At 36.6% G+C, this 16,156-nt stretch overlaps 1 protein-coding gene across 2 annotated transcripts in view; it reads left to right on the top strand.

Moving 5' to 3' along the window:
• Positions 1-15,576, top strand: part of UBE2Q2 (ubiquitin conjugating enzyme E2 Q2) — a 65,390-nt gene extending 49,814 nt beyond the window's left edge. For both annotated transcript variants that reach the window (XM_055418045.2, XM_055418044.2), the window contains 4 exons: positions 7,227-7,275; positions 7,712-7,807; positions 11,999-12,065; positions 13,922-15,576. In XM_055418045.2, the coding sequence (XP_055274020.2) occupies positions 7,227-7,275; positions 7,712-7,807; positions 11,999-12,065; positions 13,922-13,953 (244 nt within the window). In that variant the 3' untranslated portion in view covers positions 13,954-15,576. The remainder of the gene's footprint in view (positions 1-7,226; positions 7,276-7,711; positions 7,808-11,998; positions 12,066-13,921) is intronic.
• The last annotated feature ends 580 nt before the right edge of the window (positions 15,577-16,156 follow it).

The raw sequence follows: 16,156 nt of genomic DNA, 5'->3' as shown, positions 1-16,156 counted from the left end.
CAGTTCATAGGGGTCACCCAGAGTCGGACACGACTGAGCAACATTGCACACACGCACAGTCATTGCAGTAGTTTTAAAAGAAACTACCACACTGTTTTCCAGAATGGCTTTACCATTTTACATTCCTATCAAGAATGTGTGAGTGATGCACTTTCTCCACATCCTCGCCAGCATTTGGTGATGTCATTTGTTTATATTTTAGTCATTCTGTTAGCTGTGCAGTGATGTCTCATTGTGGTTTTAACTTGCATTTCCCTAATGAATATTGCTCAGTGTTGAACATCTTTCATGTACCTATTTGACAACTTTATGTGATACTTGTTCATGTCTTTTGCCAGTTTTCTAACTGGATTGTTCTTTTGTTGAATTTTGAAAGTTTTTAAGATGCATTCTACACAGTAATCGTTTGGGTGTGTGGTTTTTTAGTTTCTTCTATTATTTAGCTTAATTTTATCTTAACAGAATCTTTTTTAAAACAAAATATTTTAGCTTTGAAGTAAAATTATGCTTTTGGTTATCAAGTCTAAGAACTCTGCCTAGTCCTAGATCCCAAAGATTTTTCTTCTATTTTTGTTCCTCAAGGTTTTACAGTTTACATTTTACAGATACATCTGTGAATCATTTTGAATTAATTTTTGTATAAGGTATGAGGTTTAGATCATAGATTTTAACCTAGTCAATATGCAATGACTATGTTATTGTGCGTGCATAGATTTTAAAATCTATGTCCAATTGCTCTTGTGTGATTGGTTGAAAAACCTCCATGGCTTTTAAAATATTTCTGTGTGCCAGTGACTCCTAGGCTTGTCTCGCACATCCCTATGTCTTGGTGTTTCTAATATTCTTCTGCTTTATTGACACCTCTACTCGAATGTCTCTTACACAGGCACCTCAGGCCTTCAGGACAAAAACTTGAGCCCACCCATCTTTTTTTTCAGTCTCCCTTCCCCATTCTTCCTTATTTCACTTAATGAACCTAGAGTCATTCTTTATTTCTCATCTTTTTCTCATTTTCCTTTGTTTCTCCATTTTAAAGGGTTTCAGATCCAATAGTTTCCACTTTTGTTGCTACCACCATCAGTTCTCACTTGGATCACTTCAGAGAATTTCTGATCAGACTCCTGCTTCTATGCCCTCACTCATAAAGCTCTTTAGAGTGAGCTTTTACAGATTTGTTCTGATTATGTTGCTCCTCTGCTTAAACACATCCCATGTCTTCCTGCTGCTCCTGCAGGTTGGCCTTACTATATTCCATATACTGTCTGTCATCTTGCCTTTGCTTGCCTCTTCAATCCTCTTGTTTCCACCCACACTTCAATTCCTGCAAGTCTCAGCTTGTGTGTCACTCGTAGGTATATTATTCCTGACCACCAAATTTAAAATAAGGCTTCTGGTTTTTCCTTCTCACAGAGCTTTGGGACCCCCCTCCCCTACTTTATTGTTCATTTAACATTTAATCTTTACTATATTGCAAACATCATGAAGGCAAGACATACCAGTTTTCTTCATTGTATATTCTAGTGTCTGCTTCAGTTTTTAGTGTGCATACACACTATTACTATATATGCAGTAAATATTTGTGAATGAATGAACGAGATAAGAAAATAGAGTAACTTAGCAGTAGAGTTCAGTCGCTTAGTTGTGTCGGATTCTGTGACCCTATGGACTGCCCTACACCGGGCTTCCCTGTCCATCACCAACTCCCGGAGTTTGCTCAAACTCATGTCCATCAAGTCGGTGATGCCATCCAACCATCTCATCCTCTGTCGTCCCCTTCTCCTCCTGCCCTCAATCTTTCCCAACATCAGGGTCTTTTCCAATGAGTCAGTTCTTTGCATCAGGTGGCCAAACTGTTGGAGTTTCAGCTTCAACATCAGTCCTTCCAATGAATATTCAGGACTCATCTCCTGTTTAGGATGGACTGGTTTGATCTCCTTGCAATCGAAGGGATTCTCAAGTCTTCTCCAACACCGCAGTTCAAAAGCATCAATTCTTCGGTGCTCAGCTCTCTTTATACTCCAACTCTCACATCCATATGTGACTACTGGAAAAACCATAGCTTTGACTACATGGGCCTTTGTTGGCAAAGTAATGTCTCTGCTTTTTAATATGCTATCTAGGTTGGTCATAGCTTTTCTTCCAAGGAGCAAGCGTCTTTTAATTTCAGGGCTGCAGTCACCATCTGCAGTGATTTTGGAGCCCAAGAAAATAAAGTCTGTCACTATTTCCATTGTTTCCCTATCTATTTGCCATGAAGTGATGAGACCAGATGCCATGATATCCATTTTTTGGATGTTCAGTTTTAAGCCAACTTCTTCACTCTCCTCTTTCACTTTCATCAAGAGGCTCTTTAATTCTTCTTCACTTTCTGCCATAAGGGTGGTGTCATCTGCATATCTGAGGTTATTGATATTTCTCCCAGCAATCTTGATTCCAGCTTGTGCTTCATCCAGCTCTGCATTTCTCATGATGTACTCTGCATGTAAGTTAAATAAGCAGGGTGACAATATACAGCCTTGACATATTCCTTTCCCAGTTTGGAACCAGCCTGTTCCATGTCCAGTTCTAACTGTTGCTTCCTGACCTGTATACAGGTTTCTCAGGAGGCAGGTAAGGTGGTATGGTATTCCCATCTAAGTGGTCTTTTTTTCTTTTTAAGTATTTTTGACAGCTTGTTGTGATCCACACAATCAAAGGCTTTGGCGTAGTCAATAAAACAGGAATAGATGTTTTTCTGGAACTCTCTTGCTTTTTTGATGATCCAGCAGATGTTGGCAATTTGATCTCTGATTCCTCTGCCTTTTCTAAATCCAGCTTAACATCTGGAAGTTCTCAGCTCATGTACTGTTGAAGCCTGGCTTGGAGAATTTTGAGCATTACTGTGCTACCATGTGAGATGAGTGCAGTTGTGTGGTAGTTTGAGCATTCTTTGGCATTGCCTTTCTTTGGGATTGGAATGAAAACTGACCTTTTCCAGTTTTGTGGCCACTGCTAAAGTTTTCCAAATTTGCTGGCATATTGAGTGCAGCACTTTCACAGCATCATCTTTTAGGATTTGAAATAGCTTAACTGGAATTCCATCACCTCCAGTAGCTTTGTTCGAAGGGATGCTTTGTAAGGCCCACTTGACTTCCCTTTCCAGGATGTCTGGCTCTAGGTGAGTGATCACACCATCGTGGTTATTTGGGTCATGAAGATCTTTTTTGTATAGCTTTTCTGTGTTTTCTTGCCACCTCTTCTTAATATTTTCTGCTTTTGTTAGGTCCATACCTTTTCTATCCTTTATTGAGCCCATCTTTGCATGAAATGTTCCCTTGGTTTCTCTTATTTTCTTGAAGAGATCTTTGGTTTTTCCCATTCTATTGTTTTCCTCTATTTCTTTGCAGTGATTACTGAGGAAGGCATTCTTATCTCTCCTTGCTATTGTTTGGAACTGCATTCAAATGGGTATATCTTTCCTTTTCTCCTTTGCCTTTAGCTTTATTATAGTAAGTTAGCAAGATGTAGGCAAATACAGCAAGTAAGCAGTATAAGGTAGTATATAATTTATATAGTCCACTGGTGTTTTATGAGCTACTTTACTGAGCCATCAAAACTTGGCTGTCTTTCTTGCTTAGTCCAGGGTACAGTGTAGTGAGAATCAGAAAGATTATTTGATTGCTAATACAATACATTATTAGAGAGCTCTTTGTAAGCAACTGAAGATGCTTTATTGGCTGATATAATAGGAGGTATTGTTTATGTCCCAGTCATTTACAAAGAGAATACTTCTATATGACCATGGGTTTTTTGTCTGTATTGAGAGAACATTGTTCTAAGAATCTGGTTTTAAATGCCAGAACTTTATTGCTCTTTCAGGGCAGTGTTCTTATTCATGGCCCCTTTCCTTACCTCAACAAAGGGAAAGATCATGACTGTTTTATGTGTGCTGATAAACCTGCCTTTTTAAAAAATTTATTTTTAATTGGGGGATAAGTGCTTTACAGTGTTATGTTGGAAGCCTGCCTTTTTTTTAAAAAAAATGTGATCATTATCAAGAATTTGACTTAGTATAAAACTTTATTTCTCATCTGTTTTTGGATCCTTGTAAGAATCAATGTTGCATGATTAATGTTATTTGTTGTCCATTTAAGTACTGGTATCTGTTGTCCCCTCATAGCAATTAAGTGATCATCCTAGATTGTGGGTGGGGAGGTTAGCTGGCAAACATTCTTGCAAGAACCTCCTAGTAAAACAAAAATTTTATAAACTGAATGCCCAAAGAGGCTGAACTTAGGATAGTGTTTGCTATATAACTTTGGCAACTGAAAATTTTTTTAAGTTGAAAATATTACTGTGCCCATGTATATGGCATTTTATCTGTAAATGACCATTATTTTTTTTCCAAGTGTCCTTGGCATTGTCTCAATATTCTGCAGGAACTCTTTGTTTGGACCCTAAGAGCAATAAGAGTTTAGAACACATACTGATAAAGTGACACAATACAAAAGTAGAATTGACTTTTTTTCATGTGTAAATGCTGCTAATGGTATATATTAAAGAGAAATTTAGTAATTGTATATACTAAGGAAAGTTTATTACACACTAATATATATGTAGCTCACTTTTTGTATAGGTACTAGAACTACTTCTGTCTTATATTGAGACATCAAACACTTTTGTAGTTATTATGTGCTTGTAGAAAATGTACTTTGTTCTGATCTACAAGTATGAAAACTTTCCCTTCTCTCCTGACAAGACTCTCCACCCCCAAAATGAAGAGTGGGGTGCTAAAGGGGAAGGTGGTGATTAGATAATTGGTAACTCAGCATTAACTACATACCTCCTTTTCCTAAAATAAGTTTCTCTTTAGCATTTCTGAAGTGTAAGGACCAAGAATGGTTTTAACTCATTAACAGATTACTAGACTTTGAGTGATTTTGGAGAAATCAAAATCAAATGAGAACTTGGATCTTGTAATTCTGTTAAATCAGCAAATGCTTATTTAAAGCTGCAAGATTTTTAAATATGCAAGATACACTTTGAGCCCAGTGGGAGATTCAGAGAATTGTAGACAAATTTCTGAGTTTCAGGAACATAAGAGAATATACACAGTTTATCTTTTATTAAAAAATTATGGTGTATAGTTGATTTACAGTGTTATGTTACTTTCTGCTGTACAGCAGAGTGAATCAATTAATACATTTACATATATCCACTCTTTTAAGATTCTGTTCCCATATAGGTCATTACATAGCATTGAGTAGAGTTCCCTGTGCTATACAGTAAATTCTCATTAGCTATCCATTTTATATATAGTAGTGTGTATGTTCGGAGAAGGCAATGGCAAGCCACTCCAGTACTATTGCCTAGAAAATCCCATGGATGGAGGAGCCTGGTAGGCTGCAGTCCGTGGGGTCGCTAAAAGTCGGACACGACTGAGTGACTTCACTTTCACTTTTCACTTTCATGCATTGGAGAAGGAAATGGCAACCCACTCCAGTGTTCTTGCCTGGAGAATCCCAGGGATGGGGGAGCCTGGTGGGCTGCCGTCTATGGGGTCTCAGAGTCGGACATGACTAAAGCGACTTAGCAGCAGCAGCAGTGTGTATGTTAATCCCAATCTCCCAATTTTTTCCTCCCCTGCAAAGTGTAAAATCTCATGATTCTCCTTCCTGATTTAACTTTTTTGGAGTTTTTTTCTTTCTATTAAACTTTTGCTTTGAAAGTTCCCAGAAGTTGGGACAAGGAAGTAAGAGAGACAGTTGCCTGAGTTCTTCAGGATAGGGGAGAGTTATTGACTAGTTTCTGTTAGCGAGTAATTCCACTGTAACTAATATTACTAGTGGTCTGCAGTAGAAGTTTTTAAATTCTTTACTTCTCTGTTACTTGGTTTAGTCAATACAAGGATGCATTTGCTTAGCCAGAATGCAAAATTTACAGGCTCGAATGGTCTTGGCAAGTTTTATGGGGCAGGAGGAGGAATAGGCATTTGGGAGAGTAGGCAGCAGAAGGAATCTCAGGCAAGGGAAAGGCATGGGCAGAGTCCCAGAGGACAAACAAAATTTCTGGTGGACACAGTTTTCACATAGACCTAATCACTGATCCTACCTTATGTGTTTTCAAGATTGCTACAGTTTTTCTTCTGTAATTACCATTCCTTTTATTTTTAGGCATGATATTTAATGTGTTTTAAAGTTTAACATTGAACTCTGGGGTTTGGTGATGGACAGGGAGGCCTGGCGTGCTGTGATTCATGGGGTCACGGAGAGTTGGACACGACTGAGCGACTGAACTGAACTGAACTGAAAGTTTAACATTAAAGGAGGAGTTACTTTGAGAAAATGTCAAAGGCTGAAGAATCTTGATCTCAATAATGATTTCTAAGGGAGATTTCTAATGAAATTCCCTGTAGTTGTCCTTGGTTCAGAGAAGAGTCCTCAGGACTAGAAAGAGAAATAGGGGAGCTCCAGAGAGGCTCCCTGGTCAGAATCATTTGATCTTCACAGCAACATATTTTAACTATAAATGCAGGTGTTCATTATAGATAGGGTAAAGTCATCACTGCTGTCAGAGGAAAAGCTCTTGGCTGTTTAACATGATGGTGGGGAAATCTTAAGATGAGTAGAACCGTTGAAAACCATTTAAGGAAGATTTCTCCTGCCCCCATTCTCTGGAATGTTTAGGACTAAGTTCTTAGTTTCTGATACCTTAAAAGTTTTTAAGTGTTCTGTTGTTGCTGCTGCTGCTGCTGCTAAGTCGCTTCAGTCGTGTCTGACTCTGTGCGACCCCATAGACGGCAGCCCACCAGGCTCCCCTGTCCCTGGGATTCTCCAGGCAAGAATACTGGAGTGGGTTGCCATTTCCTTCTCCAACGTATGAAAGTGAAAAGTGAAAGTAAAGTCACTCAGTCATGACCAACTCTTCGCGACCCCATGGACTGCAGCCTACCAGGCTCCTCCGTCCATGGGATTTTCCAGGCAAGAGTACTAGAGTGGCTTGCCATCGCCTTCTCCGGTTCTGTTGTTAAGAAACATTACTTAGTTTAAAAAAAAAAAAGACATTTAGATGATATCAGAATTTTAGAATTACCCATAGTTCTGTAACCCTAAAAACTTAATTTCATTTTTGCATGTTATCTTTTAATCTTTAGTTGTATGCATACTTTCTTAGTAATGATACTTTAAAAACTGAAGAAAGAATACCACAATCTAGAGAATTTTGTATGATTCCTTTTTCTTTTTAAGGTACGTGTTGGGTGGTGGAGCACTGTGCATGGAACTACTCACAAAACAGGTGACTGTTTTCCTTATGGCACTCAAGTATTTTAGTCTCTGTAGAGTGTTTTAATTATGTAAATTAGATTCTAAGTGGACAGAGTTCTTTGTAATAGTACCTACTTTAAATCTTTTTTTTTTTGGCTAATAGCACCTATTTGAATAATGAAAGTGATTTAAACCAGTAAAATGACATTGTACTCGGTGCCTCATCTATGCTAGGATGGGCAATAAGAGTGATGTATGTTATAATTTGCTCCTTTGTTGCACTTACAACATAGGTTTCTTTGTTTTGTGAGGTTTTGGAAATGGTCCAACTTTACTCTTACTCCTTGACTACAAACTTAACATAAATTTGATACTACTGAGTTGTTACATGCCATTTTCTTAAGCTTTCTGGAGTGAGAATCAGGAATACCAAGGTGTTTTAGAGAAGTGTTTTCTTTTTTCTATAGGGCTGGAGCAGTGCCTATTCAATAGAATCGGTCATCATGCAAATCAATGCCACCTTAGTTAAAGGCAAAGCCAGAGTGCAGTTTGGAGCAAATAAGGTACTTTTATTAAGAATGTTACATTAACCATGAGATACATTTCCTGTTATGAAGTTTCTACTTGTTCTTTTAGTTTTTGTTATTTCTACTATAATTAGATATGTCTATGGTTTAAAATTTGTTATTGGTTTATATATACTAGTGAATAAAAAATTATATGTAGTTACATGCTTCCCCAAATTGAGATCCCATTGTAATAGTTAATTACTAGTAAGCATGTAGGTGCTAGGCTCTAATCTAAACTTATTATTTGTCTTAACTTTCCATCCTCTTGATAACCTAGAAGTAGATACTATTATTGTCCTCATTTTGTAGATGAGGAAAAGGAAGCACAGAGAAGTTAGGTGACTCATGTAAGGTCACAGGTGGAGAGTGAGGATTGGAACCAGACATTCTGGCTGTTAGTCTCTGCTCTTAACCACCGTGCTCTGTTCTTTATTCACTTACTATATCAGGAATATCTTTCATGTCTAATTATAGTTATCTGTGAACACTTAAGAAGACCAAAACAAACTCTGAAGTTAGTATATTTTGGAAAAGTGTGTGATAGAAATCATCCCGACCTGACATTTTAAAAAAAAATTCTCCTAAAATTCCTTGTGAATTTTATATTAAATACCTATCCAAATAGTACTAAATCTAAGTATTTGTAACTGTATTGCACATCAGATCACGAGCTCACTGGAATCTTAACTCAGAGAGGAAGCAGAAAATTGATTCTCCAAGGGGACTAAAGTGGTCTCATGTTAATTGTTTCCACAGTTCTCATCAGTAGCAAATGCCAGTACTCTTTAGAAGAAAAGATTTCTGAATCAAGACTATAATATTCTCAGAGATTAAGATCAATTCAGTTCAGTCGCTCAGTTGTGTCCGACTCTTTGTGTCCCCATGGTCTGCAGCATGCCAGGCTTCCCTGTCCATCACCAACTCCCGGAGTTTGCTCAAACTCATGTCCATCAAGTTGCCATCCAACCATCTCATCCTCTGTCGTCCCCTTCTCCTCCTACCTTCACTCTTTCCCAGCACCAGGATCTTTTCCAATGAGTCAGTTCTTTGCATCAGGTGGCCAAACTATTGGAGTATCAGCTTCAGCATTAGTCCTTCCAGTGAATATTCAGGACTGATTTCCTTTAGGATGGACTGATTTGACCTCCTTGCAGTCCAAGGGATTCTCAAGAGTCTTCTCCAACACCACAATTCAAAAGCATCAATTCTTAGGTGCTCAGCTTTCTTTATAATCCAACTCTCACAACCATACATGACTACTGGAAAAACTATAGCTTTGAATAGATGGACCTTTGTTGGCAAAGTAATGTCTCTGCTTTTTAATATACTATCTAGGTTGGTCATAACTTTTCTTCCAAGGAGCAAGTGTCTTTTAATTTCATGGCTGCAGTCATCATCTGCAGTGATTTGGAGCCCCCCAAAATAAAGTCTGTCACTGTTTCCACTGTTTCCCCATCTCTTTGCCATGAAGTGATGGGACTGGAGGCCAAGATCTTCATATTTTGAATGTTTAGTTTTAAGCCAGCTTTTTCACTTGACCGTGAAAGATGACAAGCACCCAAGTAGACAACCTGACATACATGAGAACCGGCAGAAACAATGACTAAGAGACACAGAGTCACAAAGACTTGAAGTTTTGGAATTAGCAGATATTAAAATTGTGAGAAAATGAATGCTTATGTATAAAATCTAGTGATCAGAGAAAATAATCTATGGAAGTGAAGAAAATTAAATGAGAAATGATTAGAGAATTAATCTCTAATTCTAAATCTCAGTTAAAATGAAAAACTGATTCGACATCAGAAGAGAGAATTATAGAAGAAATAACTCAGAATGTTACACAGAGGGACCCAGGAATAGATAGTACAGCAGAAGTTAAGAGGTACAGATCAGAATGAGGTCTAAAACATGTCTTATTTGAATCCTAGGAGGAGATAATAAAACCATATTAAAGAGTGAGAAATAGAAATCAGAAAGTGAAGTTATAAAAGCAAATCCAAATAAATAAGTCATAACAAATATAAATGCACAAAAGTTATCAGTTAGTTTGAATTAAGTGGTCTTTAAGAAGTGTATTTATTTTTGTTAAAATTTTTTGGAAATATAGTTGATTTATAGTGTGTTAATTTTTTTCTGTACAGCAAAGTGACTCAGTTATACATTTATGAATATATTCTTTTTAATTTTCTATTATAATTTGTCATAAGAAGTATATTTAACATGTGAGGATACAAAGAGATGGAATCTTTTTAAAGGAAGACGATAATAGAGATAGACCAGCATAGGCATACCTTGGAGATATTATGGGTTCAGTTCCAGACTACTTCAGTAAAGCCAGTATCACAATAAAGCAAACCACATGAACTTTTTGGTTTCCTAGTATGTGTCCAGTACCATTGCCTAGAAAATCCCATGGATGGAGAAGCCTGGTAGGCTGCAGTCCGTGGGGTCGCTAAGGGTCAGACACGACTGAGCGACTTCACTTTCACTTTTCACTTTCCACTTTCACACATTGGAGAAGGAAATGGCAACCCACTCCAGTGTTCTTGCCTGGAGAATCCCAGGGACGGGGGAGCCTGGTGGGCTTCCGTCTATGGGGTCACACAGAGTCGGACTCGACTGAAGTGACTTAGCAGCAGCAGCAGCAGCAGTATGTGTAACAGTTACACTGTTCTACACTCTCCTAAGTCTGCAATAGGGTTATGTCTAAAAAACAATGTATATGCCTTAATTTAAAAATAATACTAAAAAATGCTAACCATCGTCTGAGCCTTCAGCTAGTTGTAGTGGTTAACACCAAAATCAGTGATCCCAGATCATTGTAACAAACATGGTAATGAGAAAGTTTGAAGTAGTTCAGATTACCAAAATGTGACACAGACACACAAAGTCAGCCAGTGTTCTTGGGGGAAAATGGAGCCAATGGACTTTCTTGGTGCAGGGCTGTCACAAATCTTCAAACTGTAAAAAGCAGCGACAAAAAGATGCAGTATCTGCTAGGTGCAGGAAAGTGAAGTGCAGTAAAATGAGGTTTGCCTGTATATACTGACCAAAAGGTGATTTAGCTGTAAACAGTGTGATTTTGGAACAAAGCATTAGTGACTACTTAATGATAAAAGTCTCATTTAACCAGGAGGATATAATTTTTTACTTTAGGTCATGCTATCTATCATTTCTTGAAAAAAGCAGGGGACAGTGACTAATAACAGGCTGTACATTAATTTTCTTGTATAATCTTAAGGATATACAGAGATACTAATAAGAGTAGTTTATTTGAATGGAAGAAGGACGGTGGGTGAGGGGAGGAACTGGGTGGTTGCAGGACAGGTGGGAATGAAAGTTGTTATTTGGAATGTGTTTATACACATTCTTATGCTATGAGTTTATTAAAAAAACTCTGTGACATAACAGATGTGAACCACTATGGAGAATGCTTATGATAATTCTCCACGATGGAGAATTGGAAGTTAAGATGTAGGCAAGTTGTACTTATGGGGATAAAATTAATAAAATCAATCCTAAACTTGGTCCCTTAGAAGACATTCTAATCTATAGAGGTTAACGAAGACTCCTTTAGTAGTGTGACTTAGTATCACTTATGGGCATTCTTCAGGTGTTTAACTCAAAATGTTATCCATATGTATAAGTTCTTAACGCCTAATGTTTCCTTACCTGAAGGCAGTATTTGTAGTGTTTTATTTTTATTTAATGGAAGTTATGAGGAAGAGTTTTTTGTCAGTGGAAATTTATGATTTTATATTTCTAGATACAAATGTTTTTTCTTTTTTGAATAGTTGATTTATAATGTGTTAATTTCTGCTCTACAGTAGTGATTGTTATATGTACATATATATATATACACACATATATGTACATGTTCATTCTCCTTGCATCCCAACAACATCCTTTTAACTTTATTCATAAAGCCTTGTGGCTTGTACAGTGGCAGGAGGACTTAGAAAATGAACTGTGAATTTTGTAGATCTTCATTAGAAAACAATTTTGATTTTGTTATCCCTCTAAAATAGTTGGCAATAATGAAATTGGGAAATTTATTTTTTAAATGGAAATACTTGGTTTTCTTTGTTCTTTTAAGTACAGCGGTGATGCAAATAATTCATCAGTTATTTGTAATGATTTTCATCTACTTATAGTTTTGATATAAAATGTATGATTCTCTTTCAGAATCAATATAATCTAGCAAGAGCCCAGCAATCCTATAATTCCATTGTACAGATACATGAGAAAAATGGTATGTTTAATTCAATAAGTATTTATTGCCATATGTGAAATTTTACATAATGTACTGTTTACTTATTTTGTTTTATTCTTCTGTTTTTGCTTTAATTTCTTACAAAGTATGGTTACCAGAGTGAAAAAATTTAACTTGAGGATACACATACTGTTCTTCATTCAAAATCTTTGTATCCTACATACTTAGTCTGGGAATCTCAGAGTCAAAGATTTTTGAGTAGATTAATGAATGAATCACTTTACTCACTTGAAATATGTGATATTGGGATAGGAACTGAGTTAAAGGCAATTCTAAAGGTGGAGTTCTTGCTATTAATACTGAGTAAGTGCAATCAGGATCATGAACCAGTTGCTGAACCATTTTCAGACCACTTAATGCTTTTTAACAATTGTGCAGATTTATTTATTCAAGTAAAAAAGTTCTAACTTCAGTTTGCACTTAAGAATATTTGAATTGTAAATTTTAAAAAATATCTTTCAAGACTTTATTGGACTTATTTTAAATTTTTCTTGTATTCACAAGGCATGTTTGGAGTTTTTGTCTCTAATAGTGGGATGACAAAGAAGTAGACTTGGAGTCAAGACCTGTTATCAGGTGCCATTTGTGTCACTCACTAGCTCTGTGGCCCTGAGCAAGTCCCATTACCTCTCAGCCTTAGTTTTCTCATCTCTAAAATTGGTATAATGTCTGTCTTGCCAAATGTGAGGAAGTAAGCAAGCTGTGTGTGTGCAGCACTTAATAACCAAGTGTGCTGATATTCATGGTAGCTGGGGTAGTGGAATGGATGCATTTTTGTGCAGAGGAGGTTAATTGATAGGAAGTAGTTTTTCTTCAGGAGTATCTACAGTAAAGTGTTCTTTATTTAGAATGTGGTAGCTTGTGACTTAATATTTGTGTTTTATGTGTGCTCACTTTCATTTAAGTGATAGAGCAAACTTGTCACTTTTGCAGTGACTGCTTACTTTTGAAAGAATAGTATTCAAAACAGTTTTCAAGCTTCTGAAGAGGGAAATGATAAAATTTGAGGACAAAGCTGGGTTTTCATAATAATATTCATCTCTAGCATGCTAAATTAACAGACCCAAAGATGCTTAAGTGCTCCTTTATTAAGCACGTGGACACTCCACAAGTCTTGGTATATTTATACTGTTGGAAGGGCAGCTTGGTACCAAACAATACTTTGTCTCAGTCTCATTTGCCTTTTTGGAGAGAGCTTATCTTAGCATAGAAACACCTTTTTCTTATCTCTTATTTTTTGTTAAATCAGACATTATAGTCAGCATTCAAAAATATTTATGGAAAGCACTGTATTTGAGAAAGTGTAGGTGTGTGTATAATTAGCTATGATGAAAGAGCAATAGATTCAGATTCAGGAGATGGATTTTAGTTAACCTGCTGCTGCTAAATCTGATCTTGGGCTTAATCACTTAATCAGGGCACCTGCTGAGATGGCACCCTCACTGGTAAAATGACATCACTGCACTGATGTCAGGCCAAGTTCCTTGTACTCTAAAATACCAGGATTTTGTTTGGGGGACAGTTATTTTTAGTTCAGTTTCCTATATAAAACTTAGCTTATTGTCTAATATTCCACACTCTTCACTTTAGCCATTAATACAGAGATCTCACCTTGAAAATTCAAGTACAGTTTATTCATAGAAAATAACTATATTGTGAATATATCAGAATGTTGTGTTACCAACCCAAGTATAAGCTTAATTTTTACAAATAGGTTTAAACAGGGAAATCACGGGTAGAGAAAAGTATGGATAGAGAAAGTGGTAAAATGCCACTTCTTGTAGTTGGTTTAAGAATTAAAATATGTTAACTTTTTTTTTCCCATTCTTTTTCAGGCTGGTACACCCCTCCAAAGGAAGATGGCTAAATGTGCTGACTTTTGTATGCTTGGACCAGTGTTGCTTTAAAGAAAATCTTTCCAACATGCAGACAAGCTTTGAGTGCCCCTATAACAGCAGTACTGAAGATGTTAGCTAATAGATATTTTAGTGGATAATCTGTCAGCTGATCCAGTATAAGTTACAGCCTTTCCATTTTTCTCATTTTAGGTATCTTGGACTGAGCAGTGGGGCCTTTACTGTATTTTTTCTGATAAATACACATACTGGCCACTCCTTATCATCTCTTTCTTGAAAGGTGAAATGTCTTAAGCAGACAAGTCAGCATCAGGTTACTGAAGTTATGACTTGAGGGCAAATTTCCCATTTTTGAACTCGTGTGTTAAGAGGATTTGCAATATATTGTTCCATTAAAGCCAATAAAGTTTAATCAATGTTTAATATTGGTTTAGAAAATTTAAGGTGTTCTGAATCACAGTAGCTTTTTCAGGTTAAAACTATTTTATGATATTGCCAAAATAATGACAGGAAATGTACTTGTTAAACTGTTAAACTTTTTTTTTTTTAATGGCTATGAAGATCTGAACTATCTCCCGAAGATTTGCTCTTAATTGAGTTGAACTTTTTAGGCAGAGCAAAGCAAGGCTGTGTCAGTTCAGCTTGTACGTAGTAATTTCCACTGGGGCATCAGAGTCTTGCTGAGCTGAATCTGCTTCTTGTTGGTTCAATATTTCTTATGAAGAAGAGCTTGAAGTATAGAGCTTGAATTATTTAAAATACTAAGTCATTCTACGTTTCCATTTTATAACGGGATGTTGCAATCAGTTGTAAACTAATAAACTTATAAAGTGATTGGCACAAAGACTCCTTGAACAAAACTGCACAGTTAAGTACAAAAAGTATCTAATTTGGAGACTTAAATTTTTTCTATAGTCATAATAATGGCTTTTACATTGAAAGACTAATAGGAATTCTACATATATTAATTCTTTTATAAAATCTAGATTCAAATCAGTGTACTCTCCATTTTATTGCCTTACCTGAATTAGTCCTATTGGGTTGGTAATGGATTTTTTTTAATATACCCAAATTTGATTTAAAAGTAAACTCTAGTTATTAAGCACTTTTAAAAAGAAACCCAGAAGCACATTTTTTTCTGCACAAACCAGTTACAAAGTTCAAAAGTGTTTCTTAGGCTTTAAGACTCAGTTTTTAACTTTGTAAACCACATCTGAAAGACTTGGCACTTCTGCATTATTGTGTTTAATTTTTTTTTTCTCCTTTTTTTTCCCCCCCTATTTTGGTTAAGAGGATAGTAGAAAAAGATTTTCTCATATTTTTGTTCACTTGGTTAATTTGTATACAATTCCGATTGCCAGTTGCTCAGATAACAAGTGACAAGGCAGAATTCTTTAAAGCGTTAAAGTTCCTTAAACCTAAGGCTAAATCTTGAATACATTATTGAATTCTTTAATATCCTGATGGCTAGCAGATTGACAGCTGCACATTTGGCATGCTTTGGTTTTTGGTTTTGGGGGGTTTTTTGGACTTTATTTTTCATTGCAGATTTATTTGGCAATGTACAGTAAATTTTGTAAACTTGCATCAAGTTTATGAATAAAGAACCATTTAAAAAATAACTCGCTTTCCTTTTGTAACAGATACTCTTTGAGTTTCTATAGCCTCTGTTGGGTTTCTGGAATAGGATCATATGTGGTGGGATGGGGTGAGGAGAGGCTTGAGGCAGATTGATTTCACAAGAGAAAGCTGGAGAACCCAGAATTGGTGTGTATAGACTTGGTATACTTAGGGTTTCCTCAACCTCTTCCCTTGCCCACACTGATTCTTTCATATAAATTCAAGTGCTACTTTCTTCATCGCTTTCCTAATTCCCCAAGTTACAGTAATCTGTTCCCTGTTCATTGAACCCATAGCCTCTTTACACAATTGTCAATTTCTCACATACAAGAAGTACAGAGGTAGGAAAACTCCAGGCATAGTACCTCTGCTTCTTTGAGATCTTTCTGTGTTGGTTTCATCTTTGTATAGACTTGAATGTGCAGCCACCTTAATCCATCCAGAGGTAGATAATGGCCCTGTGGTCTTAGGAAATGAGAAAGTCTTTAGAGATCCCCCTACCCCCCTCCCAAAAAAACCACAACTTTTTCTTGGCCTAGAACTAGAGCATTTGTCTACACCTAAATTAATGGCTGGTCAAAAGAATGAAACTTC

This window comes from Moschus berezovskii, chromosome 21, assembly GCF_049115385.1.
Source record: "Moschus berezovskii isolate FMDL1 chromosome 21, NW_MosBer_1.0, whole genome shotgun sequence".
In the NCBI taxonomy this organism is placed as follows: Eukaryota; Metazoa; Chordata; class Mammalia; order Artiodactyla; family Moschidae; genus Moschus; species Moschus berezovskii.
The sequence above is the reverse complement of the archived record's forward strand: the minus strand, read 5'-3'. Positions and strand labels throughout refer to the sequence as shown.